The 26,840-nt window shown below is 37.3% G+C and overlaps 1 protein-coding gene across 8 annotated transcripts; it reads left to right on the forward strand.

Moving 5' to 3' along the window:
* Nucleotides 1-115: 115 nt before the first annotated feature.
* Nucleotides 116-26,026, forward strand: LOC113716896 (uncharacterized). Of its 8 annotated transcripts, none has more exons than XM_072070365.1 (9): nucleotides 116-598; nucleotides 944-1,321; nucleotides 2,534-2,593; nucleotides 2,689-3,086; nucleotides 6,777-7,329; nucleotides 7,426-8,052; nucleotides 9,785-9,876; nucleotides 10,534-10,663; nucleotides 25,228-26,026. In XM_072070365.1, exons 1-9 carry the CDS (start codon nucleotides 355-357, stop codon nucleotides 25,872-25,874), a joined length of 3,129 nt encoding a protein of 1,042 aa, XP_071926466.1. In that variant the 5' UTR covers nucleotides 116-354; the 3' UTR covers nucleotides 25,875-26,026. The 8 variants fall into 8 exon arrangements, with proteins under 8 accessions (XP_071926466.1, XP_027097232.1, XP_027097233.1 ...); XM_027241431.2 differs by having other exon boundaries at nucleotides 6,777-6,999; nucleotides 7,123-8,052; XM_027241432.2 differs by having other exon boundaries at nucleotides 6,777-6,999; nucleotides 7,207-8,052.
* Nucleotides 26,027-26,840: the final 814 nt, after the last annotated feature.

The raw sequence follows: 26,840 nt of genomic DNA on the forward strand, positions 1-26,840 counted from the left end.
CAAAAATAGTTAAGGGTCTTAATTTTACCTAGACAAAAAGTTCAAGGGCTAAATGGATAACTTGCCTTAAAATCAATGTATGAGAAACTTTTTTGTTGTTTGGTTTCCACGAGTTCTTTTATCAGTCGCCAAAACTCATTGCCCAATTGATGCAGCACAATCTTTAAAATTAGTGGACAGGTTATTGAAGTTTGGATTTAATTACCAACTCTTAAGACCGGGGGTTATTGGATTTTGGATCTAATTGCCAGCCCTAATTATCTTTTTTTTGGTTGAGTAGTTACAAAAAGTGTGGCGATCGGAGTGTAGAGTAGGGTGGAACTGGAAGTGCAGTGTAGAGTCCTCCGAAGAGTGATGGGAAATTCAGAGAAACCCTTTCCATTAAGGCTGATCCCCATTCGTAATAGTAATACGCAATCTCTCTTCTACTTGCTGCTGTTCCTACTGGTGCTAGGTCATTCTATCCAGAGCGTTGATTCAGTAGCGTCGGACGGCAGCAGCAGAAGAAAAGGCGTGGAATGGCAAACTCTCACCAAACTCAACTACTCCTCAGAAATCCGTCGCCATCCCAATCTCCTTCTCATGATCACCCTACCATGTAAGCTACCCCACCCGCCATCCTCTTTTCCTTCTCCCCCTCACACACACACACACATTTGATCAGATCAGATGATTGAAAATGAGAACATTTTCTCCTATGAAAGCCAGAGAGGAGGAGTTATCTATCAAAGAGCAAAGTCACTATCGTTTTGTTTTGTTCTCTTGTTATACTGATCTCAGGATGATGATGATGGATTGGCAATAATCTTTGAGATTAAAAGAGAAAAAAAAAGTACATATTCATGTTTCTTAATTAATTATTAATTGTCTGATGAGGTAACTTTTTCCTCCCTTCTGGCGCCGCCCCCCCACCACAAACAAAACCCCCAACATTAAAAAAAAGGGTGTGGAGAGTCGCGGTCCCTTGAGAAGCAGTTAGCAAATGCTGTCACAACTCAGCAAGAGAGATTCGGTTCCCTAAAGCTGATGTTATTGTACAGAAATACTGAGAGAATGCTGGCAAATGCACTTGGCGCCTCCGAGTCTGACGATGCAGTAACTATTATCTACTTCCACCATTCCTTGTCTTACAAGTACCGCGGAACACTTCGAGTGCAAAACATCTTATCTTCTGTTCATCATGTCATGTCTCTCTTGCCTGAACACCTTCCCTTAAGACTCTTACGCACATCACACGAGTTGAGGAATTTCCTTGATTCAACTGACAACACTTTGCTTCTCCTGGATTTTTGCGGATGGACTCCCGGGCTGCTCGCTAGGGGTAAAGCACGACTTCAAGTCTCATTTCCTATGATTTACTTGCTTATGTGCTTCTGCAATGTCGCATGTTTTAGCCCTTGCCTTGTGTAGAAGAAAATGGTTTCCTCTTAAAGCTTCCAAATAAAGAATAGATGACCAAGGATAAAGATTTGCAAAAATGATTGAGGCGCTTCCCTTGAATATTTTGAAGTCTTGAACTTCAATCTTAATTAGCCTTTGCATCCCAATCTTCTTATGGAGCGAGTGGAACATTTATCTCTCTATGACAACTAGTATTACTAATATCTTTGTCATTCAGCAGAAGTTATCCGTCCAACAGTTATCGGTTCTGTTTTAGCATGCTTAGCAGCACACTATTGCTTGCAAAAGAACATTTAATGATTGCTTTTCCTTCAATAGCTGCCGCGCTTTGGTGAAAGGTGATTGTCCCCTTGCATGCCTGTGTGGTCATCATGAGCAATAAAATTATGAACTTTTTCTGGACACTCTGTTTTAAGGATGAAAAATGGGTGAGAGCATAAGATAGTCTTTCCAAGGGGAGCAATTGAAGTAATTGTTACTTTCAGAAATGGAATTGAGATGCTTCATGTACCTCAAATATTATTAGGCACAGTGGAAATGTCTACATTACTTGTCTGAGAATTTTACTCAATAAGCTAGTGGTTGAGATTTGCACGATTCAGATTACATGCTTCAGTAAAACGAATGTTGGGTTATATTAAATTTCTGGTGGGCTTCAATATAATTAACTTTTGTCTGTCTGTCTACTCTTTTGTTAGGTGTATTGACTACAATCTTTGCCCCATTGGTGGAGCATTAATCATTCTGGATTTTGGTTCTAGTGTAGTGAAAAATGGTCTTCATAATTTTAAAATGCCACAATTCTAATGGCCTTTGTGAAATTTAATCATAAGCCGTATTATAGAAGAGGTGTAGGCAATGCAGGCATTGTCTTTTTCTCCATTGCTATAGGCTTAATGTACATCTACCATAGTGGTGGTGTAACAATAAACTTTCAGACAGCTGGTTAGCCTTGATCATACATCATTAATCATGCTGGAAGTCAATTTTGCATGGTTTATATTTCTTGGATTGTCCGTCACATTTTCTTGTTTGAAGATGATGAACCTTCTCTACTTTCAAAGTTGCAAAATGCGAGCAAGCGTTTCCTTACAGTGACACCGGTGATAATTTTTTCTTAATTTTCGAAAAGGTTTGAGTGAAGAGACCAACGGAACACTTGTGCAGGAGGAGAAGCAGCTGAAGGTGGATGGTATTTCCTTGCTCACCATTATCATGTTGATGATTTGACCCAAAATATCTGATGGATTGATTGCAATTTGTCATTTGTAATGTTTGGTTCAACAGGCATTCAAAGCCCCAAAATGAGTTGCAGTGCTGATAAGGGGCTTAATCAATTTCCTTGGCTTACTGAGCTTACCTTGGGGAGTGATGGCAATTTGTCAGAGGCAGATAAGATTACGCATACAGATGGTTTTTCATGTACAGTTGATGAATTTCAGCTTCTTAAATCTTTCTTGCCAAAGTTAATGAAATTTGCAAGGGATTTCTTCCTTCCTCCTGAAAGGCTAGGATTTGGATTGGTTTCTGAGAAATCATTGCTTTCTGAGCTAGATATTGAGGCTTCTGCTGCTCCCTGGTTGATGAAACTATATTCTGCTGGTTGCCCAACTTGTTCAAAGGTTCTTACGGAAGGTGATGATCTCAAAGCCATATTACAGACTCAAGAGTCTGTTGTCACAGAGGCAAGCTGGCATAGTATTTTTCTATTTACTTCTCATATGTGATAATTCTTTGCTTTGGTTATGTTTCACTGATCCTGTTGAAATTCGCTTTTGAAGATATAGAAGAAAACTATGAGTTATGCAGACTATCGAATTTGTTTTAGTTTAATGTGCAAATAATTTCCGCAGACTATATATGGACATAGTCTTGGCTGTCCTGCTCACACATTCATAACGAGATATATTAGGTTCTTGCTCTGGCTTTTAGTGCAACATATGGTTATCCTTCTTGATTATTAGTTAGTAATCCTACTGATTTCTGTCAGGGTTTGTGCTTTAGGTTCTAAAATGGCACTTAATGGTTTGAAAATTATTATTTGATTCTGTTGTTTGAAACTTAATGTTTTTCCCAAATGTGGATCCTGCTGAGATTTTTTTTTGGTGTTTGATAGAATCAATAATCATGAATTCTTTAGAATGTTATACTTGTTCAGTTTGGTCTCTAATTAATTTTCCATGCAAGACTATTCATTTGCGAGTTTCTAAATTCCTACAAATCATGTCTTAGCATTTAATTTATACACTTGTTTTGAATGGGTCTCTACTTAATTTTCCATGCAAGACTACTCATTTGTGAGTTTCTAAATTCCTACAAATCATGTCTTCACATTTAATTTATTCACTTGTTTGGAATGGGTATTAGGTAAATTAAGTAGGCTCCCTTTAAAGTATCTTTTTTCCCCTGACATGCAATGAAAAGAAAATATTAGAATAGTTACGAGGATTTCGTTAATCACATTGCACCATGGCCTCCTTTGCTTTATGTATTGTTTAAATCGAAGAAATCTTCTCATTGTGTTGGACATGTGATTATGACGAAAGGAGACTTCTTTTAGTGCTCTCTCTGTCTCTCCCTCCCTCTCCAGCAAGGGAGGGGGGAACTTCTCTGAATTAGTTTAGTTGATATGTTTGTTATAATAATGACGGGTGATGACACACCACTTGGTCTGCCATCTTTGTATGCTCTCATCTCTCCTGCTTATATACTGCTTATATAGCCTTTATTTGGTGATGTATTTTATAAGAAACATAAGAAGAACTAAGATTGATTGCATGGCAGATTTTCGAAATTCAGTTAGGTTTACAAGCAGGCTGTTCACATGCTATTAGTTTGAATCCTCTTTTCCGTTTGAATGTAGTTTTGTGGCTTAACTTAGTTGTCTGTGTAATTATCCATAAGATGTTGATGCAGTGATGTGCTTTGTATAAGCTCAGGTACTTGTTGATTTGTAAAAGATCTGAAAGTATGTTTCTCTCTGATTGTGTTGGTGTTGAGTTGTGCAGAGTATTTAGGTATTTTTAAATTACTTAGCCAGGAATTTTTTTTCCTCCTGAAATTCAAAGTTAAAGGATTTCTCAAGTAAATGTTTATGCACTTCTTTCTTCCACTGTGGATAAGGACAGTTAATTTATGCAATGATTTAGGGGCTTACAAGTTTCCTTTGTGTTGCAAGCAACTTAACTTTGAGGGTTCCATATTTTGTGAAGCCCTGGAGATATTAATTGAACCTTCTTTATCTTGTCATAATTTTCTGATGGTTACTTTATCCATTTAGCTCTCCGGGTGAGTTTCTCCCTGCCATGGTATTCCAATTAAGATAGCTTAAGTCAGAACCTGTTAATCCTTAGAGTCCTGGCAAATCTAAATGAAGAAACACTTATTGTTTTTGTCCCTGGTACATGTTATTAAATAATGATAATTCTTAGTTGATGCAGATATTTTACTCAGTTGAATTCCTTTAATCCTCCATTTTTGAATTTCAAGTCCTAAAAGCAGTCCTATGATGCTCCTAAGATGCCTCGTTCTTTTTCTTCTTACTCTTGCCATTTTTTTAAACTCATGCTTGGGTTGTAACATAACACTTTGAATGTCAGAATGTTGATTACTTTTAGATCAATCTTTTTGGCAAGGTTTTGACAAGTAATGAAGCTCAATTTCATCAGTCCTTGGAAAACTATGCAATTCTGGTTGGTTATGCTTTTTTAGGCTTTTGTAAATGGAAAGAATAAAATCTTTTTCTGTTCACTTCTTTGGCAAGGGCAAGGGTTCAGAAGTTACAAATCTAGAATAATTCACATCCTTAAATTAAGCAATCTAGGTTCTACAAAACACTTGGAGCATAGATGTTAATCATGCCTATCTTGTTACAGATATAACCAATCCTTGAACCACTCAATGCTTCAGCAAAAAAGTCAGCTAACTGCTCTCCAGTTTTCGCGTGACTAGTTGAAATTTTGGTTTTGTTTTGATGGTTTGTCTACAAAACACTCTATTCTTAAACCTTTTGATGTTCTCTAACCACCTTATTTATCTCACATACACTCTTTCCAATAAAATGGCAATAATAAAAGTTACATAAAAATAGGCTGAAAAACAAGCATGCCAACAAAGCTCAAGATTTTCCTAATCTTGTCACCAAAAGAAAGGCACTCAACTTCATTGTGATTGGTTCTTCAATGAAAAAAATCATTTTGACAATGTGAAGAGCAGCTTGATTATCACACCATAATTTCTTAGGCAGTGAAACTAATATTGCTTGAGAGTCGATATTTACATAAGCTCACAAGTGGATTTGCTACTGCTCTATATTCTGATTCTGCACTGGTTTTAGGTCTTACTTTCCATTATACTGAATTACTCCCAACAAAAACATAACACCCCATTTGTAGCTAAGAGCCTCAATACGAGAATAATCATGATTACGGTATAGTCTATCATGTCCTGGAGCTCCTTGTGATGACAATAAATTTGCTCTAAAGCTTCCCATTGAGTTGTTTTTGAAGATGAATTGGTACACGATGACAACAGGATATGCAATGTTAGGATGAGTCACTCTAAGATGGTTTAGTTTCCCAACTATTGTCTGCCATATCTTAGGATTTGAAAGCATTTTCTCACGTAAGTTACACGTTGGTAATTATTGGTGCACTACAAGATTTAGCACCCAAGTTGCCTGCCACAATCAATAGGTCAAGAATAGACTTTCTTTGAGATAACAGGGTACCTTTGTACACCTTGTAACCTCAATGCTTTAGAAATACTTCAACATATCCAAGTCCTTTATAATGCCTCTCTATTACTATCATTACCTGCAATGTTATCAGCACAAACAACCAATAAGATAAAAACAGTTTAGATACAGAATGGTTATAAGGGCAAAGACTGATAGAAAATACTTTTAGATGTATTGGTTTAGGTCATATTGTCTATGATCAACACTCCCACCACCTTGAAAACCATGTCCATCTCAACTACCGTCACTCTTGCTATTTCCTTGACCAGCCTCATCGAGTTTTTTGGTCTCACAAGGGCATTTGGAACAATAGGAGGAGATGACTTGGATTCCTCAGGGTCATGCCACAAAAAGAAAAATATAACAGAGAAACACTGAGAGGAGCATATCTTGTTTTATCTTACTCTTATCAAGAGTACAAAAGATCCGTACATATACGTGTGTAGAATAATCTAGATTCTGAAATTTAGCTAATCAATGTACACCCTTAAATCAAGCTATCTAGATGCTAGAAAGATGCTATCTAAATCTGTCTTCTATCAAATCCTGCAATTAAGTACTATATATTTACAATACTTTCAATTGCTTGCTTTTTCCTGCTATTCTGGTGATCAAATGTCTTTGTTCTTTTGTGCAGCTGACAGATGACATGTATGATGTACCCACTTTACCTGCGAATAGGGCGTCAATACTTCTTTTCATTGACAGATCATCTGATTCCTTATCTATCAGGAAAGACAGCAAGGAAGCTCTTGATGCTTTCAGACAATTAGCAATGCACCATAACATCTCAAAGCATATGCCTGGACGAAGCACTATTAAATTGATAAAGTCATCTGATGAAACTTCTCGAGGACATGGTACGTCAGTAGTCCCTAAACTAGAGCGCTTTCCAGCATTTCAGAAGTTAAATGTGAAGGATAAGATGTCTGTAGTGCTTATGAATGATCAGACGCAAATTTCGCTAGAAAAATTTATTTCAGATTTACAGGGTAGTTCCTTGCATGAGATCCTGGAAAATTTGCTCCAGAAAAAGAAAGAATTAAAGTTAAGCTCCCTTGCAAAAGATGCAGGATTTCAACTTTTGTCTGAAGATTTTGAAATTAAAGATGCTGAACCTCTACCTGTCCAGCCAGAATTTCAGCCTAATTTGGAGTTTTCTCAGAAAGATGATATTGAAGATACTTTGGGTCTGGACAGGGACCCTAAGCTCCAAAACCATGTTAGTTTCAAACCAGTGACTGATGAAGAATCCAGACTGACTGATGCCACATCTTCTTATCTAGGTCATCAGAATGATCCCATTGGGAAGAATGAGGAATCATCTGCTGAATACACTCGTATTCATACAACTAAAGGAGCCGAGGAGGAAAGACTTGCCGGAGTGCATGAGCAGACACGACACAAAGGATTTAGTGGTTCATTTTTCTTTTGTGATGGTCACTCTAGATTGCTTGGAGCACTCACTGCTTCTGGCTTAAAGATTCCATCAGTGGTGATAATCGATCCCATTATGCAGAAACATTTTATCTTACCTGAGACGGCTACTTTGAGTTATTCCTCATTATCTGATTTTCTTGATGGGTTTCTAAATCAAAGTCTTTCTCCATATCGACAATCTGAAACTGTTCTTCAGAGCCCTAGGGAGGCTCCAGTTCCTCCATTTGTCAATCTAGATTTTCATGAGACTGAATCTATTCCTCGAGTTACAGCCCATACATTTTCTGAGCTGGTCCTTGGTAATCAGTCTGATTCTGTGAACGATGGTAATCCTCGGGACAAAGATGCGTTGGTTCTATTAAGCAACAGCTGGTGTGGATTTTGCCAGCGGATGGAAATGGTTGTTCGTGAAGTATTTAGAGCAATTCAAGGTTATGATAGATCAAGTAGCAAGAATTCTTTATTGACAAAAGGTAACAAGTCCAATTACTTGGAGTCAATGGTCTTCTTTGTTACTCAAGACATATATGCCTATAAGTACATTTGCTTTTACCCTGAATGCTTATCGAGGTAGTTTCTGCTACTTTGGAGCATGTTGTAGTGTTAACAGCTTTTTTGAGCAGTTCCATATTTGAATGAAATCCTTGAGTGTGGTTAATTTATGCTACCTATATGATGCATTAGCAAGTTATATGGGAATGATACTGCAAGTATGATCTCTAATGTATTCTCTTTCCTGATAATGCTAATCATGCTTTTGATGCAAGAGAATGAAAATGTAATGTGAGTCGCTTGGAGAAGAAAAAGCTAGTTAAACTTAACTACGTTATCTATTTTTGGGTTGTTTAAGCTTATGTAACCTCATGTATGTTGCTTGATTGTTAAAGGGATCGAATTTTTCATGCTGTTTATATGACTGGAAGTTTATTCTTGAGGCTAATTTTTGTACCATAAACCGTAACAGATTTATTCCTCTTTGATTTTGTATGACTTTGCTATGTCAAATTATTTGACTTTACTTCTTTCTTTTTTGTCTTTTTAATTCAATTGAATTGGGGTCGGGTCGGCTGGTACCCCACCCGTTATTTTCTTTCTGTGTCAATTTCACACTCCCAACTAGGGGTGCAAATGCTTTGCTCAAGCTTGAGTTCATGAGAAACGGCTATGCGAAATATAGTGAAGGGATTCTATAAGATCTGGATAATTCCACATGAAATTTTGTGCAAAACTATGGTTCTTGCTTTATGATTACATACAGTCTGAAAACGGGTGATGTTGAAATTGAAAAAAGTGAGCAAATGTGATCTTATAGCTTGCGGTCAAATGTGTGAAAACTCAACAAATTTTCTGAGAAATTATTAAGAACAGTTGGGAGGACAATAAATTTGTCCTTTACATTATCGATGACATGGAATGATGCTTTTCACCACCTTATACATGAAGGTTATACAGCTCTTGCTGACTTGATAGTTTGTTAATTTTGTTACATGAGATGTATCAGATACTCTTTATGTAGCATTTTTATACCTGGATGCTGCTCAATTTGGTAGCATGTTGAATTAATGTGCCTTGCATGTGTTACATTAGATGTTCACATATTTGTGTAACACATGTTTTTGTAAAATATTACTGATCCAACAACCATAATTTAATTCATGCAAAACATTGGATGATTCTACACATAAGTAGCAGTAAGGAAACTACAACATTTGATGTAAAGTGAAGTAATAGCTGTTGTTGTTATGCAGGGGAGATAATGTTAATTGAGCACCTCGTTCCAACATTTTGTTTTTGTCACAAATTTGCTTTTTTTTTTCCTTTTAATTTTTAATTTTCTTGTGCTTTGTCAAGTCAAGTGAGAGGATAATATTTCATGCAACTCAGTTGGATGCCAGTTTTTGGAGTGAATGATGGCATATGCTGGGCTATATAGTTCTTAGGACTCTAGCATGGTCTGCAAATTTTTTTAAAAATTTTTTATCATGGTCAATAAACTTCTTCATATGTCTCTTATCTTCAACATCACAGATGCATGCACATCGCAGATTATTAGCAAGAAGGATGTGTTTTCCTTTTCTCTGTGTTTCTCTCCTTTTGTTTTCTCTTCTCTTGGTTGCTTTAACATTGCAGAAAATGACCATGTCTTTTCAAATAAAAATGATTCTGTTTTGTTTCTACCATTAATATGTGGTCAGATATGTGCAGATAACATTAGGAGTTCCACAAAGGTGCCACTCATATATTTGATGGATTGTACGCTGAATGACTGCAGCTGGATTTTGAAATCTGTGGTTCAGGTGTGAATTTTGAATACTTATGGTTGATTCTTCATGTACAATAAATTGACCACTATCATGTCTCTCCCTCCTTTAGTACGTTACTAGATTTTGCAGTTTTATTACTGTAGTACTATCGTTATTCTGAAAGCTTCCTGAAATGGTGAAAAGAAATGAGGTCAGGTTAATGACTATATAGGGTCCAGGCCTCTGTGTTATTTAATTGTTGTTGCCTAATTCTTCTACTGATTTCTCCAGCAATTTAGAGTTTGTAAAAAACTTAATGGAAGGTAGAGACAAACAATATCAGTTAGTTTTTTTTTTTTTTTTGGCTGGAGCAAACCATTATTTTGTTATATAGCAATTAAATAGATTTCTTCATTAAGGACAGGGAAATGGCCAATAAATAACGTTTTGAACATAGATCATGGAGAAGAGTACTTTGGCATGAGTTTTTTTAGTTTGATGTCAAGATTACCGTGTTAAAGTATCGAGGAAATAACTAAACCTTCTGGTATTTCTGAGCACAAGATGCTTTCTTGTCTGTCAAAAGATTAGACCAAATTTCTGTCCCTCTTTCTTACAATTTGTGTATTGATCAAATGTAAATAATTCTTCTTTGTCCTATAAATGTTTAAAGATGAGCTACTAATGCTGTATTCTGGTCCTAATTTGCAGAGGGAAATTTATCCATCTCTGTTACTATTTCCAGCTGGCAGGAAGGATGTGATTAGTTACGAAGGAGATGTAGCAGTTTATGATGTCATAAGATTTTTGTCTGATCATGGAGCTCTGGTCAATGAGAAAGGTAAATTGTGCTAGCCTTAGACAGTCATGGTGACTAACCACATTGAAATCTGATGAACGTACTCCTCTTACTTGTAGTACTAGTCATACTAATATCTAGATTTGTGGGATGTTCAAAATATGAAAAACTAAAAGTAAGTGGGAAAATCATTTTGGGAAGTCGTGGAAGTCATCCAATAGAATTTTCTAGAAAATTATTACGATGACAAGTTGCTAGTAAACCTGGATTGCTCTAAAATGGTAAGTACTTGAGGAAAATTTGTTTCGTGATCAATAGGTTCTTATAAGAACTACTCCGGAGCCATTTTAAATTACAAAGTTTTGCATTATAGATGCTTCCACAAAATTACAGGTATTAAGTTCCTGTAACTATTTAGTTGAGTTACAATAACAATATCACCCAGGTGGTGGTGATTAAAGTAGAAAATGTTACATCTACTAGATTTGAAAAGTGTGGTGCATAAAGCTTTCAAGCTTGGATAGACAGTAAAACCATAGCTGAAGGAGCAAATGAATTCTGTCTGTTCGGGCTTGAGACAAGTTTGCCCTGCTTGTAGCGAGGAGAATTCCTGTTTATATTTTTCTGGAAGGGTGGATGGGGGCCTGGTGGGGGAGGGAGTGGAAACAAGCTATTATCTTGTTGGCAATGTGTTTAAATTGAGCTATTTTGTATGATTTTTTTCTGGTAGAAAAGTAGTTTCGTTTCTCTTCTTTTTAATTATTTAGTCATTTTAGCAAGTATTCATTGTTGGGTTGCTTGGGGATAGAATTTGTAACTTTGGTGTATTTGTGATACGAGTTTAGGCTTTGTTTAATAGATGTAGCAGGAAATCGGGATATGATAAGGGAAACATAGGAATCGCATTTAGGATTTAGTATGTAATGTCTTAATCTCCAGTTTACTGGAAGAATTATGATTAGAATCATCCTAGTCATAAAAGTAACCTTGATAGTTCATCCCTTTTGGATTTCTGTCTTGTAAAGCATAATGCATTGAGTTGATATGGACCTGTTAGGTTTTCAACTCTCTATTATATAATGTCTATACTAAATTAAAAGCACCAATATGATTTGGTGATTTAGTGATTTAATTTTTCTTTCCTAAAATGTCCTTATTAGTAATATTAATGATTTTTAATCTATTTCCAAACATAAATGTAATTCTAAGGATTACTGGGGCCTTTTACGTACTATCAACCTTTAAGTTTTGTCTTAGAAGTAGAATCCCTTATGGAATAGAAATTGATTTGGAAAGTAATAGGTTATAGTTTAATTTACTTGAAAAATTTTTCCGTTAAAATTTGATGACGAGGCATTAGTTATGCCATAATCTTAAAAATCTTGACTAACTTCTTGTATGTCAGTTTTCTTATACTTTTATTAATTTCAGCCAAGTTGATTAGAAACTTTTATAAATTCAGTGGCTCATTGCATAACGTACATTAAACAAGGTGCATATCACTATACATGGCTTAAGATAGTTATACAAAGAACGTAGACATGGCTGAATTTAGTTCAAGTCCCTCAGAATCATATTTTGTTTTTCTTTTCCGTGATATTACTGATTCCAAAAGATACTTCCAAAGGTGCACATTGGTGACGTATACTTAATTCTATATTAAAATTAACAGAATAAGTGACCCATTAATGACTACATTATATTCCCAAGGTCCTTTTCTGTTTTTTTTTTTTGTGGTTATTCATATGATATCAGACTTTAAATTTTCATCGAGGAAATTGAACTTGCTGGTGTAAATTTTCATCTTGTCTTAAAAATAGATTCCAGAATTAGTGAAGAACAAGAAAAAAAAAAAAACTTTAGCTGGTTAATTTAGAAACTAAACATGAATTGGAAATCAAAATTTATGTAATTTAGTTTTACATGGAAGAAATAGGTGCCAATTGTGGAGCAACAAAGAAAAAGAGAAAAAATGAAAAAAAATTGACAAAAAAAGACAGATTGAACTAATCACCAATATGATTTGGTAATTTAGTGATTTAGGTTTTTTTTTCCAACAATTCCCTTGCCATATACTCTTAATTACAATTAATTACGATGTGATATCCTGTAATATCGACTTTGATGTTTTAGTTAGGAATAAAATTCTATTAAAGTAAGCTTACTCCAATAGAATTTGGTTTAGAAAGGAATTATGCAATTGTGACAGAAAATCAATTTATTGTAGACAGCTAGATTCCTTTGAATTTCTATAAGATGAATTGGAAAGAAATCTAATCTTTCACGAAATAAGTTTAACTCCCTTGAAACACACAAAGGGAGCGCATATTTGGAATGATTTCTTCGGGCTTTTCCCACAAGGTAATACCAACTTTGAAATAGATTTTGCTCCAAAAAAAATACTTTGAGATATATTTCAGAAATATAATTTAATTAAAACATTTTTATACAAAAAATTGATGTGGAATCAATTTCAAATGTAATGACTTTTGAAAACAAAACAACTACGAAAGTAAGTTCTTACTATAAGCTTTAGAAATTAAACAATAATATTTAAAAAGTTTCCTTAAGAACGAGCTAAGCCATTCATATGCACTTGTCCATCATTGATCAAATTATAAGTTTGAAAAAAGTTATTTCTATGATCCATGACATAGGCCACTAGCTATTAATGTAAATCAATAGCAATTATTTAGTAATAGTACAGACATGACAAAAGGATAATTCGAAAAAGTATTTAAAAGAAAAAAAGACCACTCAGGTCAAAACAAGAAACACTTAATTCCTGAATAATTTATACTGAGTTTTTTAAAGATTCTTAAATGAATGAATATTCTTTAGGCTTTGGGAATTAAATATGGTAGTGAAACCTATCAGCAATAAATGCATCAAATAAAAGTACGAAATAGGTATTTAGTAGATTGAAGTTGGTAAAGATGATGAGCCTAGATTAAATTTGGGTAAAATATCTAGCTGTACTTTTTAAGCAACAAAGAACCCCAAAAAAAAAAAAGCTATAAGAAAGAATATGTCAAGTAGAAATATCTTTTAATCTCCAGGAAAGAATGGTATATGAAGAAACTATCTTTTAATATCCTAACTTATAATTTGGTATGACTTATAGCTTGACATCTAAATCTTTAATGTATGACTTTTAACAAAATTGAAGTTTAGTTCTTTTGATTGTTTGGTTTAACGTGCTTAGTAGGATTATGAAACAAATATCTAATTACATTTGACAGATATAGGTTACAAAATGAATAACATTGTCCCTCAAAACAAACTGTAGCCTAAATTCTAAAATAAGAATTAAACGAGTAGACTAACATGATAATATTAATTCTTTATGTGACGACCCCACCTCCCCCTAAGGCGTACCAGAGGGTTCGGCGGACCGCCTGTCCAGCTCTCGCCAGGACTCACTCACTCGAATCACGTGCACACACAAAGAACCATTAATAATATCCGCAATTCAAGCTTATAATTTACATTGATAGAAATCAAGGTACAAAGTTTCGATATACTTAAACTAGTTCAAAATATATACAATCCAAGTACAAAATGTTCCATTCGAGGAATAGCTCGAGTACAAAATCAAAATTCAAAACAAAGTCTAAAGTAACTAGACTACGCTAGCCTTTACACTTCTCACGTTTCACTCGTACCCCTGTAAGGAAAACAAAACTAAAAGGCATCACTGCGAACTCAAAATGCCCATATCGAGTGTTAAATGCCGTTTTTGGCACATCCTCCTTTCTAATTCTCAACTGATAGTACCCTTGTCACAGATCCAACTTAGAAAACACTACAGCCCCTTGTAACTGATCAAACAACTCATCGATGTGGGGCAAAGGATATTTATTCTTAATGGTTACTGCATTCAATCCTCAATAGTCAATGCACAATCTTAAACTCCCGTCCTTTTTCTTAACAAATAGCACTGGAGCTCTCCACGGAGACTCGCTCTCATGAATAAACCCTCGTTCTAGCAAGTCTTGCAGTTGCACCTTCAACTCCTTAAGCTCAACAGGTGCCATACGATAAGGAGTTTTAGAGATGGGAGTGGTTCCGGGTACTAAATCAACCTTAAATTCAATCTCCCTTTCGGGCGGCGGAGACTCCAACTCTTCCGGAAATACGTCCGGGTATTCACTGATTACTGGCATGTCTTCCAACTTAGTCTTTTCTCCTGGAGTGTTAATTAGGAAAGTTAGGTAACCACGAGCCCTACGACTAAGCAATTTCCTATCCCTTATACCTGAAATAAGTGCAGAAGAGGCTATCATACCCCTCACATCAAGCTTTAGAGTTGCCTCTCCTGGTATACAAAATTCGACCACTTTCATCTTACAATCTACCCGAGCATGATAGTGAGCTAGCCAATCCATACCTAGGATAACATCGTACCCCTTAATGGTTAGACTAATGAGATCCACTACCAATTTCCGTTCACCAACCCAAATATCACAATTCCTATACACCTCATTCGCAAGCAAGATTTGATTACCCGTAAGTGTTCTTACCTCGAAGTCATAAGGTAACTTTTCAACTTTCAAATCAATTCCAAGCATAAATGCAGGATTAACAAAAGAGTGAGTAGCACCGGGATCTATCAAAATTCTGGCTAACCGGTGAAGAACAGGAATCGTACCTTCTACCACCTCCGTTGGTTCAGGCACAGATTGTTGATCCAGTGAATATACTCTAGCTGGAACCCTCGACCTAGTCCCTCCAGCATTGGTCGGCTTTGGGTTTGACCTGGCAGTCGACTGGGTATCACTAATCAACGGGCAGTTAACTATCTGGTGTTCCGTACTTCCACACCTTAGACACTTCCGAGCCTTTCTCCAACATTCATCCTCAGTATGGTTCGGTTTTTCACAATATCCACATGTTACTCGGGGAGTAGAGGTCTGGCCTCTCTGCGGAATTCCTCTACCTTGTCCTCTACCACCTTGGCCTCCCCTCTGAGTACCTCCTCGCGGAGCACCTCCCCTAGACATGCTCGAAAATCGTCCACCTCCAGCCCCACGACCGGACTTGGCAGGTGGTGCGTTTTGATCACTCCGCACAGACCCTTGGGCTCCACTAGATCCCCCTTTTCGTTTGGCGTGGAAATTCCTCACGTGGGTCCTAGCAGTTTCTATCCTTTAGGCCTTCTCCAAGACCTCCGTAAACGTATTAATCTGAACTGCCGCTAAGGCTTCTTGTAATTCCACATTTAGTCCTTGTATAAACCTTCGTACTTTCCTTGGTTCCGTAGCAATCAATTCGGGAGCAAATTTGGACAACTTTGTAAACTGAGTCTCATACTCAGTTACACTCATCAGCCCCTGACGGAGTTTAATGAATTCGTCCTCTCTCTTCTCCTGGACGATGGGTGGAAAATATTTCTCGTTAAAATCCCGCACAAAGTTTAGCCAAGTCCATGCAGTTCCTTCTCTCTCCAATTTGGCCCTTATTACGTTCCACCAGGCCCTAGCTGGCCCCTCGAACTGGAATATAGCAAATTGAACTTGTCTCTCCTCAGTATAGTTTAGTCCTCTAAAGTAATTAGACTACGCTAGCCTTTACACTTCTCACGCTTCACTCGTACCCCTCTAAGGCGTACCAGAGGGTTCGGCGGACCGCCTGCCCAACTCTCGTCAGGACTCACTCACTCGAATCACGTGCACACACCAAGAACCATTAATAATATCCGCAATTCAAGCTTATAATTTACATTGATAGAAATCAAGGTACAAAGTCTCGATATACTTAAACTAGTTCAAAATATATACAATCCAAGTACAAAATGTTCCATTCGAGGAATAGCGCGAGTACAAAACCAAAATTCAAAACAAAGTCTAAAGTAATTAGACTACGCTAGCCTTTACACTTCTCACGCTTCACTCGTACCCCTGTAAGGAAAACAAAACTAAAAGGGTGAGTCGAAGCCCAGTGAAATTCCAAATATCAAATTGGCCAACAAGCAAGGAATAACATAGTAATAGTGAAATAGCAAGCAAACAAGTCATAATCAGGGAAATAGTACTTCAACTAATCAAATAATATCAAGTTTGCAATCACAAATAAGGATACGGCAATCATATCTCGGTTCCATTCCAGCTTGATCAATGGGTAGTTGACACTCCGTCAATTTTCAAGTAATAACAAATCCAAAATAAAATTTCACTACACGCCAATCCCCGTCCACAGATCAACCCCCTTTCTCGGGCCCGCACGCCACACGAAACACGGGTGGTAATACTCGAGTATACCGGATTGTCGAGGAGATAACACTCCACTCGACTTAACTAGTAATCCAGGATTCGTTATCTAATCGACCAGGCCCTTGCCGGCTCGACTCGATTAACTAGCCGCAGGGTTTCTGGAATTCCAGGCAAGACATATTTCAAGTACATGTAAAGCAAGTCAAGTATATTCAATAGCAAGAACAAGTCATATTAGAGCAAGTGCGGTAAAGTACACCCTTGCTCTATCATTTATTTTCATGTATTCACACAAGTCATGTAAGGAACACAGGTATCACAACCGGATATTTGAAAGCACTCACCACAATAATGCTTCTAGTTCTCGCGTCGAGGTGGTACTCCGGGTTTGGAGTCCAAATCTGCGAGAAAATTTCAGTTTGAGAACTTTGAAATATGAGTAGGATTCGAAACTTAAACGTTCCGTTCATTAAGAATCGACCAATTGAAATTCATTTGAAAGACACTCGTGAAAACTTGCTTGCTTTTCAAATCATAAGGTTTTGTAACATAGATGCTTGGAAATAATACTTGAGTTGAAAGTACAAGAAAATTCAAGTTTACATTGGCCATTAGGCTTTTTCTCAAGGGTACAAGTTCGGCCAAATTCTAACGTATAACACTCGAGAAACATAGTAGCAAAGGTTCTTGCTAGTTCAAGTAATAAGTACTTAACCTTCACTCAAGTCACTAATATAGTTTTCTAGACCTCGAGTAAAAATTCGGGCAGCATGCCCTTTGTGTTTACCTAATTTTCCAGCCATTTAGGCTTCATTATTTTTCTCAACCACAACCCAACATCACATATATCAACAATTCATGTCAAGAGCCGTTCCATAGGCTCACAATATCATAATAACAAGAATCACAACAATAACAAGTGCAGAAATTCAATTTGGCACAATACAGATTTGACGTATGAATGCGGAAATAACATATCCGAGGCTACGGTTATCGGATTGAGACGCAACCTATGCCGTTTCGAAGCTAAGACACAGAGCTACAATGTTCATGAAGGTTATTTAGTCCAGTTTCTAATGTAATTTGGTCAAATTCTCAAATTACTAAACCAGAAACCAATTCGTCGGCTGTTTAATCGCATTACACTGTAATGGACATAACTCAGTGTACAAAAGTCCTACAACTTTCATGTTTTGGCAAAAAGCTAAATCAGTACGGCTCCTAGTCAAAAAACGTGATAAACTGGACTTAACTGATGAAACGGACTGCTGGGGAAATATTTAAAACAGTAAGGGTATTTTGGACTTTTCACGAGCTACGTTGCTCCGATTGAACTGAAATTTTGTAGGCACCTATAAAATACCATTCTCTACAACTTTCCTTCTTTGACCTAAGGCCAATTCGGCCTCTAACATACAGTTACAAATTCGGACAGAATGTTAGGAAAAAATTTCCAGATTCTGGAATTTCTAGTTTTTAGTGCAACTTTCCTTAATTTCTTGGTCTAATCACTACCAAAGCCTCTCTTATAACCTTAATTTCAACATATAAGCACCATACAACAAATTGGGCAGAATTTCCCCAAACCCTAGTTCATCAAATAAAAAGGGGAAAACTTCTAAAACATGATAATATCCATGATTCCACTAAAAAATCAAGTTGCTAAGTTCAATTTAACAAAATTGAAAGTAAAACTTAGAGAGATAAGCTTTCTTACATTGACTAGAGTTCACTAAAGGTAGCCCAAGCTTTCTCCTTCCAAAGTCTCACCACAAATCACTAACTAATCACTCAAGAACAAGTTTAATCGATTTTTTTTGTTTGATTCCTCACTTAGTTGTTGGATTCAAGATGAAATGAAAAAGTTTTCTCTCTTATTCTTCCCTCTCTCTCTCTCTCTCGGCTCTTCAGCAGAAAAATGAAGAGAAAAGGTGCAATTTTGGTGTTAAATAGATAGTCTTTTGTCTTGGTCAAGAAGCCTTGAGGTGGCGACAAGTGTCGCCACCACCACCTTTCTTTTTTTCTCTTTCTTTCTTGTTATTTTCTAGCCTCAAATTCGGTCAAGCTTGCTGCCAAGAGAGAAGATATTTTGCTCAAGTGCAATAAATTTGTTTGGTAAGGAAAAATGGTGGTCAAACGGCGCGTTCAATCGGTAGTGCGCGGGATCCACCGGTTCGTGCCGTTTTTCTTAAAAACTCACGTATTAGGGTTTTTACTTCCCATTCACTAACCTTATATCATTGCTACTACTAACATATTATTTCTCACTTAAAAGTCACTTTTAATCATCAAATTGATCCTTGGCCAGTACCGAAAATTCCTCCGGCGAAAAATCGCAAAAATCCTAATTTTGCTCAAATCTTGAAAGCGAAGCGGAAAACCCTACTTTCTAGATTTATTTACACTTAGGGTGGAATAATTGGGTAGTGGGTTTTGATAAATAATAAGTTTCAAATAAAAAGGTATTTTTGAGAAGAATACAAGAAATTTACGTGTTCAAACCTTGCTTGGATAGGTTTGTAGTGGTGTTCATTGATGATATCTTAGTGTATTCGAGGTTAAGGGAGGAGCATGAACAACATTTGCGGATAGTGCTGCAAATCCTAAGAGAGCACCAACTGTTCGCTAAGTTCAGTAAGTGTGAATTTTGGTTGGAAAGTGTGGCATTTCTAGGTCACATAATTTCGAAAGATGGCCTTGCTGTAGACCCAGCGAAAGTGGAAGCTGTGGCCAAATGGAAACGGCCAGAAAATCCCACAGAGGTGCGAAGTTTTCTAGGCTTAGCAGGGTACTACCGCAGATTTATAAAGAATTTCTCGAGAATTGCAGGACCCTTGACTAACTTGACCAAGAAACAAGGGAAGTATATTTGGGATGCCAAGTGTGAAAGTAGTTTCCAAGAGCTTAAAAAACAATTAACTGTGGCTCCAGTTTTAGCTTTACCCAATGGGAACGATAGTTATACGGTTTATACCGATGCTTCGAAAGAAGGACTAGGGTGTGTGTTGATGCAGAATAGGAATGTGATTGCTTATGCGTCCCGAAAGTTAAAACCTCATGAGCAGAATTATCCGACCCATGACTTAGAGCTTGCAGCTGTAGTGTTCGTTTTGAAGAAATGGCGACATTATCTCTATGGTGTAACTTTTGAGGTTTATACGGATCATAAGAGTTTTAAATATCTGTTTTCTCAGAAGGAGTTAAACCTAAGACAACGTCGGTGGGTAGAGTTCTTAGAAGATTATGACTGTACAATTAACTACTATCCTGGAAAGGCCAACGTTGTAGCAGATGCTTTAAGCCGGAAAGCTCAACTAGCAAGTTCCTTAGTGAGAGAGTGGAGCCTGTTGGAAAATGTTTGTGAGTGGAAACCTCGTTTGGAATCGAAGAGGGTGATTTTTGGGAATATTGAGGTGAAATCGGCATTGATAGAGCGGATCAAAGAGGGCCAAGTGAAGGATCCAATAGTGCAAAAGTGGGTGGAGAAGGTGAAGAAAGGGGAGTTACCTAATTTTAGCCTAAGCCCTGATGGAATCTTAAAGTTTTGAAATCGTGTCGTAGTACCTAGGGATGAAGATTTAAAGAGGGAAATTTTGGAGGAATCACACTGCTCTAGGTATACGGTGCACCCAGGGAATAATAAGATGTATCGAGATCTTAAAAGTCTGTATTGGTGGGAGAAAATGAAGGCGGAGATTGCCCAGTTTGTACAAAAATGTCTTACGTGTCAACAGGTAAAAGCTAAGCATCAAAAGCCATTCGGTTTGTTACAGCCGTTAGAGATCCCTGAATGGAAATGGGAGCATATAACGATGGATTTTGTGTCAGGATTGTCACGAACACAAAAGGGGCATGATGCAATTTGGGTGATAGTGAACAGATTAACTAAGACTGCACATTTTCTGCCGGTGAACATGAAATATCCTTTGGAGAAACTTGCTAAACTCTATATGGATGAGGTAGTAAGACTACATGGGGTACCAGTGAGTATTGTATCGGATAGGGACCTCAGGTTTGTATCCCGATTTTGGCAGAAATTACAAGAGACTCTAGGGACTAAGTTGAGCTATAGTACAGCGTATCATCCGCAAACTGATGGACAATCTGAGAGAACTATTCAAACTCTTGAGGATATGCTGAGAGCCTGTATTGTGGACTTTGGAGGAAGTTGGAGTGAATATTTGACTTTGGTCGAGTTCGCGTATAACAATGGTTATCATTTCTCTATTCAAATGGCCCCATATGAAGCATTGTATGGACGACGATGTCGATCCCCAATCCATTGGGATGAAGTAGGGGAGAGAAAAATTATAGATCCGGCCACTATACCATGGGTGGAGGAAGCCTATGAAAAGGTAAAAGTGATCCGCCAGAGGCTTCAAACCGCCCAAAGCCGTCAGAAAAGTTATGCCGATCATAGGAGGAAAGACTTGGAGTTTGAAATAGGGGATAAGGTGTTTCTTCGAATTACACCATTAAAAGGAAAAATCAGAGCAGGAAAAGGGAAAAAGTTGCAACCACGATATATAAGACCTTTCAATGTACTTCAGCGAATAGGAAAAGTGGTTTATCGACTTGAACTACCAGCTAGTTTGTCTAAGATCCATGACGTTTTCCATGTTTCTTTGCTTAAGAAATATCATCCGGATGCAACTCACATTTTGCCACCTGAAGATGTTGAACTTGACAAGTCCCTAACCTATGAAGAACGACCTATTCAAATACTGGATCGAAAGGTGAAGGACTTGAGAAACAAGCAGATTCCTTTAGTAAAGGTTCTATGGAAGCATCATGAAGTGGAAGAAGCAACTTGGGAGCTAGAAAAGGACACGCAAGAGAAATATCCTGACCTGTTCACGACGAAAGGTATGAATTTCGAAATCGAAATTCTTTTAAGGGGGAGAGAATGTGAGGACTCGTAAATTTCTTGTATTTTTCTCAAAAATACCCTTTTATTTGAAACTTATTATTTATCAAAACCCACTACCCAATTATTCCACCCTAAGTGTAAATAAACCTAGAAAGTAGGATTTTCCGCTTCGGTTTCAAGATTTGAGCAAAATTAGGGTTTTTGCGATTTTCCGCCGGAGGAATTTTCGATACTGGCCAAGGATCAATTTGATGATTAAAAGTGACTTTTAAGTGAGAAATAATATGTGAATAGTAGCAATGATATAAGGTTAGTGAATGGGAAGTAAAAACCCTAGTACGTGAGTTTTTAAAAAAAAGGCCCCAACCGGCGGGTCCCGCGCACTACCGATTGAACGCGCCGTTTGACCACCATTTTTCCTTACCAAACAAATTTATTGAACTTGAGCAAAATATCTTCTCTCTTGGCAGCAAGCTTGACCGAATTTGAGGCTAGAAAATAACAAGAAAGAAAGAAAAAAAGAAAGGTGGTGGTGGCGACACTTGTCGCCACCTCAAGGCTTCTTGACCAAGACAAAAGACTATCTATTTAACACCAAAATTGCACCTTTTCTCTTCATTTTTCTGCTGAAGAGCCGAGAGAGAGAGAGAGAGGGAAGAATAAGAGAGAAAACTTTTTCATTTCATCTTGAATCCAACAATTAAGTGAGGAATCAAACAAAAAAAATCGATTAAACTTGTTCTTGAGTGATTAGTTAGTGATTTGTGGTGAGACTTTGGAAGGAGAAAGCTTGGGCTACCTTTAGTGAACTCTAGTCAAGGTAAGAAAGCTTATCTCTCTAAGTTTTACTTTCAATTTTGTTAAATTGAACTTAGCAACTTGATTTTGTAGTGGAATCATGGATATTATCATGTTTTAGAAGTTTTCCCCTTTTTATTTGATGAACTAGGGTTTGGGGAAATTCTGCCCAATTTGTTGTATGGTGCTTATATGTTGAAATTAAGGTTATAAGAGAGGCTTTGGTAGTGATTAGACCAAGAAATTAAGGAAAGTTCCACTAAAAACTAGAAATTCCAGAATCTGGAAATTTTTTCCTAACATTCTGTCCGAATTTGTAACTGTATGTTAGAGGCCGAATTGGCCTTAGGTCAAAGAAGGAAAGTTGTAGAGAATGGTATTTTATAGGTGCCTACAAAATTTCAGTTCAATCGGAGCAACGTAACTCGTGAAAAGTCCAAAATACCCTTACTGTTTTAAATATTTTCCCAACAGTCCGTTTCATCAGTTAAGTCCAGTTTATCACGTTTTTTGACTAGGAGCCGTACTGATTTAGCTTTTTGCCAAAACATGAAAGTTGTAGGACTTTTGTACACTGAGTTATGTCCATTACAGTGTAATGCGATTAAACAGCCGACGAATTGGTTTCTGGTTTAGTAATTTGAGAATTTGACCAAATTACATTAGAAACTGGACTAAGTAACCTTCATGAACATTGTAGCTCTGTGTCTTAGCTTCGAAACGGCATAGGTTGCGTCTCAATCCGATAAGCGTAGCCTCGAATATGTTATTTCCGCATTCATACGTCAAATCTGTCTTGTGCCAAATTGAATTTCTGCACTTGTTATTGTTGTGATTCTTGTTATTATGATATTGTGAGCCTATGGAACGGCTCTTGACATGAATTGTTGATATATGCGATGTTGGGTTGTGGTTGAGAAAAATAATGAAACCTAAATGGCTGGAAAATTAGGTAAACACAAAGGGCATGCTGCCCGAATTTTTACTCGAGATCTAGAAAACTATATTAGCGACTTGAGTGAAGGTTAAGTACTTATTACTTGAACTATCAAGGACCTTTGCTACTATGTTTCTCGAGTGTTATACGTTAGAACTTGGCTGAACTTGTACCCTTGAGGAAAAGCCTAATGGCCAATGTAAACTTGAATTTCCTTAACCATGCTAGTTACTCCTCCAAGAACGCTCTAGGTAATCAAATTGAACAAGAAACGCCCAATGGGCTTTGACTTAGATTTCATTTATGATCAAAAGACCTGAACATTCCGCGTCAATTGTCAAGATGGATGTAAAACTGGGACAACAAAAATAATATATCTGTTCTATGTGGGAAGGTAGCACAGCAGGGGAGAATGTAAAAGGTTACTGGAATTGTTCCGCTCTCGGTCCCCTTCCCTACCGAAAAGAACTCTTTATGGATCCACTAGTAGGATTAATATAAAACTATAGAGCTGGTAACCAAAGGTCCTGTCCTGGACAATTTTTCCTTTAGTTCAAGCATAGCATAGTGTCTGCAACTACAAATAATGAGCTGAACTCAAATGGGAGACAACCAAAATGAAAAATAAGTTGGTTTTCTGGGAAGAATCTATGAAAATATCAAATAAGAGTAATTACTCTTTGAATGAAAATGGGTGCTTTTGAAGATAAAAAAAAAGGCTGGGGCAGTGGACAAGGGCCAAGTTTTAGGTTTGGTGTGTTTTTCTAATTATGCTTACACTGGGTTCTGTGTATGTGCTCCCTTCAGGGTTTGGCGAAACCAAGCCCCTTAGGATTTCACCAAACCACATTCAATTCAATCTTTGGTTATACTTCATTTTAATCCCTTTGTTGGAACTAATACAATGGCAAAAGAGTTCTTAGTATCTTTGTAGAAAAATTGGAAGCATAAGAAGATAATACGAGAGTGAGATGTCCGTGAACACGGATCATATGCATCCCATGCTCAGGTCTACCACACACCTATGGCATGGACACACTTTTATTAGGGTTTCGCTTGTAGTCATGCTAAATCTTAGGAACCACATCCTTCATCTTACCTTCTTCTTCCTCGTTATCTCTTAACCATCTTCATTTTCCTTGAGATCTCCACAGATAAGAATGAGCAGGACAAATTGCATGCATGACAGACCTAAATTCTATGCAAGTTGTCTACCCTTTTTCCTGCTTGCTCCTGCTACATTCTCCTTCTCAGCACATACTCGAACATGTGAAAACCAAACTGATGGACAGATCAGAACACATGTAAGCATGCCCATACTGTCAAAAATGGTCAACCCATGAAAGTACACATGAGCAGTAAATATTTGGATACATGTATATTCACTTGAATCACATATGAACACATGGAATTTCAGAATAGTTTTAGTGCTATTAGCCAAATCAAAGATTTGGATGGTGTTCGTAACAAACCTAGGGAGTGGATTCTTTGTGTGTTGATTGAGTAAAGCCATGAATTTCTGGAAGATCTTGTGGATCCATTTGTATACTCCTTGATTTGGGTGGTTTGGCTGGATTTGTAGTCTTGGGGCTAGACACCAACTTAAGATCCAGTTAATCAGTAGTTTGATAACGACGAATGAGAACTCTAATTGTTAGGTGATGCCAGCTATTGGAGCCCAAAAAGCTAGTAATTAACTGAAATTAAGTATCTAAATCATGATGCTTAATTATGGGTATTTGTTTTGTAATTTGTCCTTGTAGCATTCAACCTTTTTTTCTTTTTTTAGATATTTCATGGGGTGAGGTCAAAGAAGGTGGAAGCTTTTCTATAACTGCTCCTCTGTCCCAGAGCACATACTATGAAGTTTTCCTCGAGGACCAGAAGAGAGAAGTTGCAGCTACTCAATTCAGAGTTCAATCTTGGAGCAGCTCACATGAATCAACCCCTTTAGTAGTTCCTGGATGCATTTTAACTGCAACAGACAAGCTCCTGAATGTACAGCCCTTTGATGAATCCAAAATTCTTATCGTGAAAGTGAATCAAGCCACAGGATTTGAAGGTTTGATTGTTAACAAACATATCAATTGGGAGTCACTTGAAGAACTTGAAGAAGGTCTACAAAAGCTAAAGGGTGCTCCTCTTTCTTATGGTGGTCCTGTTATGAAACAAGGAATGCCCTTGGTTGCTTTAGCACAGAAATTTGTGGATGATAAGCACCCAGAAGTGCTACCGGATGTGTATTTTCTTGATCAATGGGCAACACTTCGACTAATGGATGAACTGAAGTTGGGGAATAAATCTGTTCGTGGTCACTGGTTTTTCTTGGGGTTTTCAAGCTGGGGTTGGGAACAGTTGTTTCATGAGATTGCTGAGGGAGCTTGGCATGTTAGTAAAGGAAATACTGAACATTTAGATTGGCCTGAGATCTTCTAGTACACTGTAATATTGTTGTGATATAGTGGAGATATGGGGTACGTTAGCCAAAAATTTGGCAAACAGGTGAGGAATTCAAATAGGACCAGTTAAGATCAAGGAATATAACTTGTAAAAGTGTTTTATAATGAGGGTAAGGCATTGTTTTTTTACTTGTTGGGAAGACCACCTGTTTCCATCAACCTTTAACTGGATCTCCCCTTTACCCCTTAAGTTTCTTTGCCAGTTGCAATTCGTGTCTTTTATCACTATATTCCTTCCTCTTCTCGTCCATTTCTTTCATCTTTAGTCCTTAATTCTTGATTGATGCAAATCAGAGCCCTCCCCGTGAGTTTTCTGCAAATTTACTGAGGTCATTAAAAGGAATTCTGCCTCCCGTGAGTTCATCTGTTTCATGATTCGAGTTCTGAAACTGGGTTAGATTTGCGTAACTGGACTAAAATTTCTTTGTTCCCATGACGTTTTGGCCGGGAAAAGCTAAGATGTAGCTCTTTCATTTTCTCGACGCATTTTTCTTTGTAAGATCTTGGATGTTGATGTTAATCATGGAGTTTCCTTTCCTTTTATGAGCAGCCAAAACAATGACAACAACAAAACACACGAGCACACACTATTTACTTTATTGATCTTGTGGGAAGAATAGACTAGGGACGGCTTACAACTGGGAAAACATTGGGAAAATTAGAAAAGCAATCAGTAAGGCGACTAGCTAAGTGTATCACAGTAGAAAAACTAAGCTGCAAAGATTGGAAAGCAAAATGTCTTGTTCTTATTTATGTTAAAGCACTCCCTTGGTCTAGTAAGGTTTGTGTACCTGCTAGCTCCAAACACAGCCTCTTTAGGCTCCCCTTCCCCTGTAGTCTAAGATAGGTTATACAATAGTTGTCGTTTCCGAAAAAAATTATGCTAAATACGGTCTTCTGGTCGACAACAATGCTTCTCAGTTCCTTCAAATTTGAACACTAA

This window comes from Coffea arabica, chromosome 11c (genome assembly GCF_036785885.1).
Source record: "Coffea arabica cultivar ET-39 chromosome 11c, Coffea Arabica ET-39 HiFi, whole genome shotgun sequence".
Lineage (NCBI taxonomy): Eukaryota > Viridiplantae > Streptophyta > Magnoliopsida > Gentianales > Rubiaceae > Coffea > Coffea arabica.

Excerpts from the sequence above, each read along its gene's own strand:
- LOC113716896 (XM_027241430.2), top strand. The coding sequence starts at position 355 with ATGGGAAATTCAGAGAAACCCTTTCCATTAAGGCTGATCCCCATTCGT. Across the intron at positions 1,322-2,533 it reads TCCCGGGCTGCTCGCTAGGG|GTTTGAGTGAAGAGACCAAC; the intron begins GTAAAGCACGAC and ends ATTTTCGAAAAG. Across the intron at positions 9,877-10,533 it reads TTTTGAAATCTGTGGTTCAG|AGGGAAATTTATCCATCTCT; the intron begins GTGTGAATTTTG and ends CCTAATTTGCAG.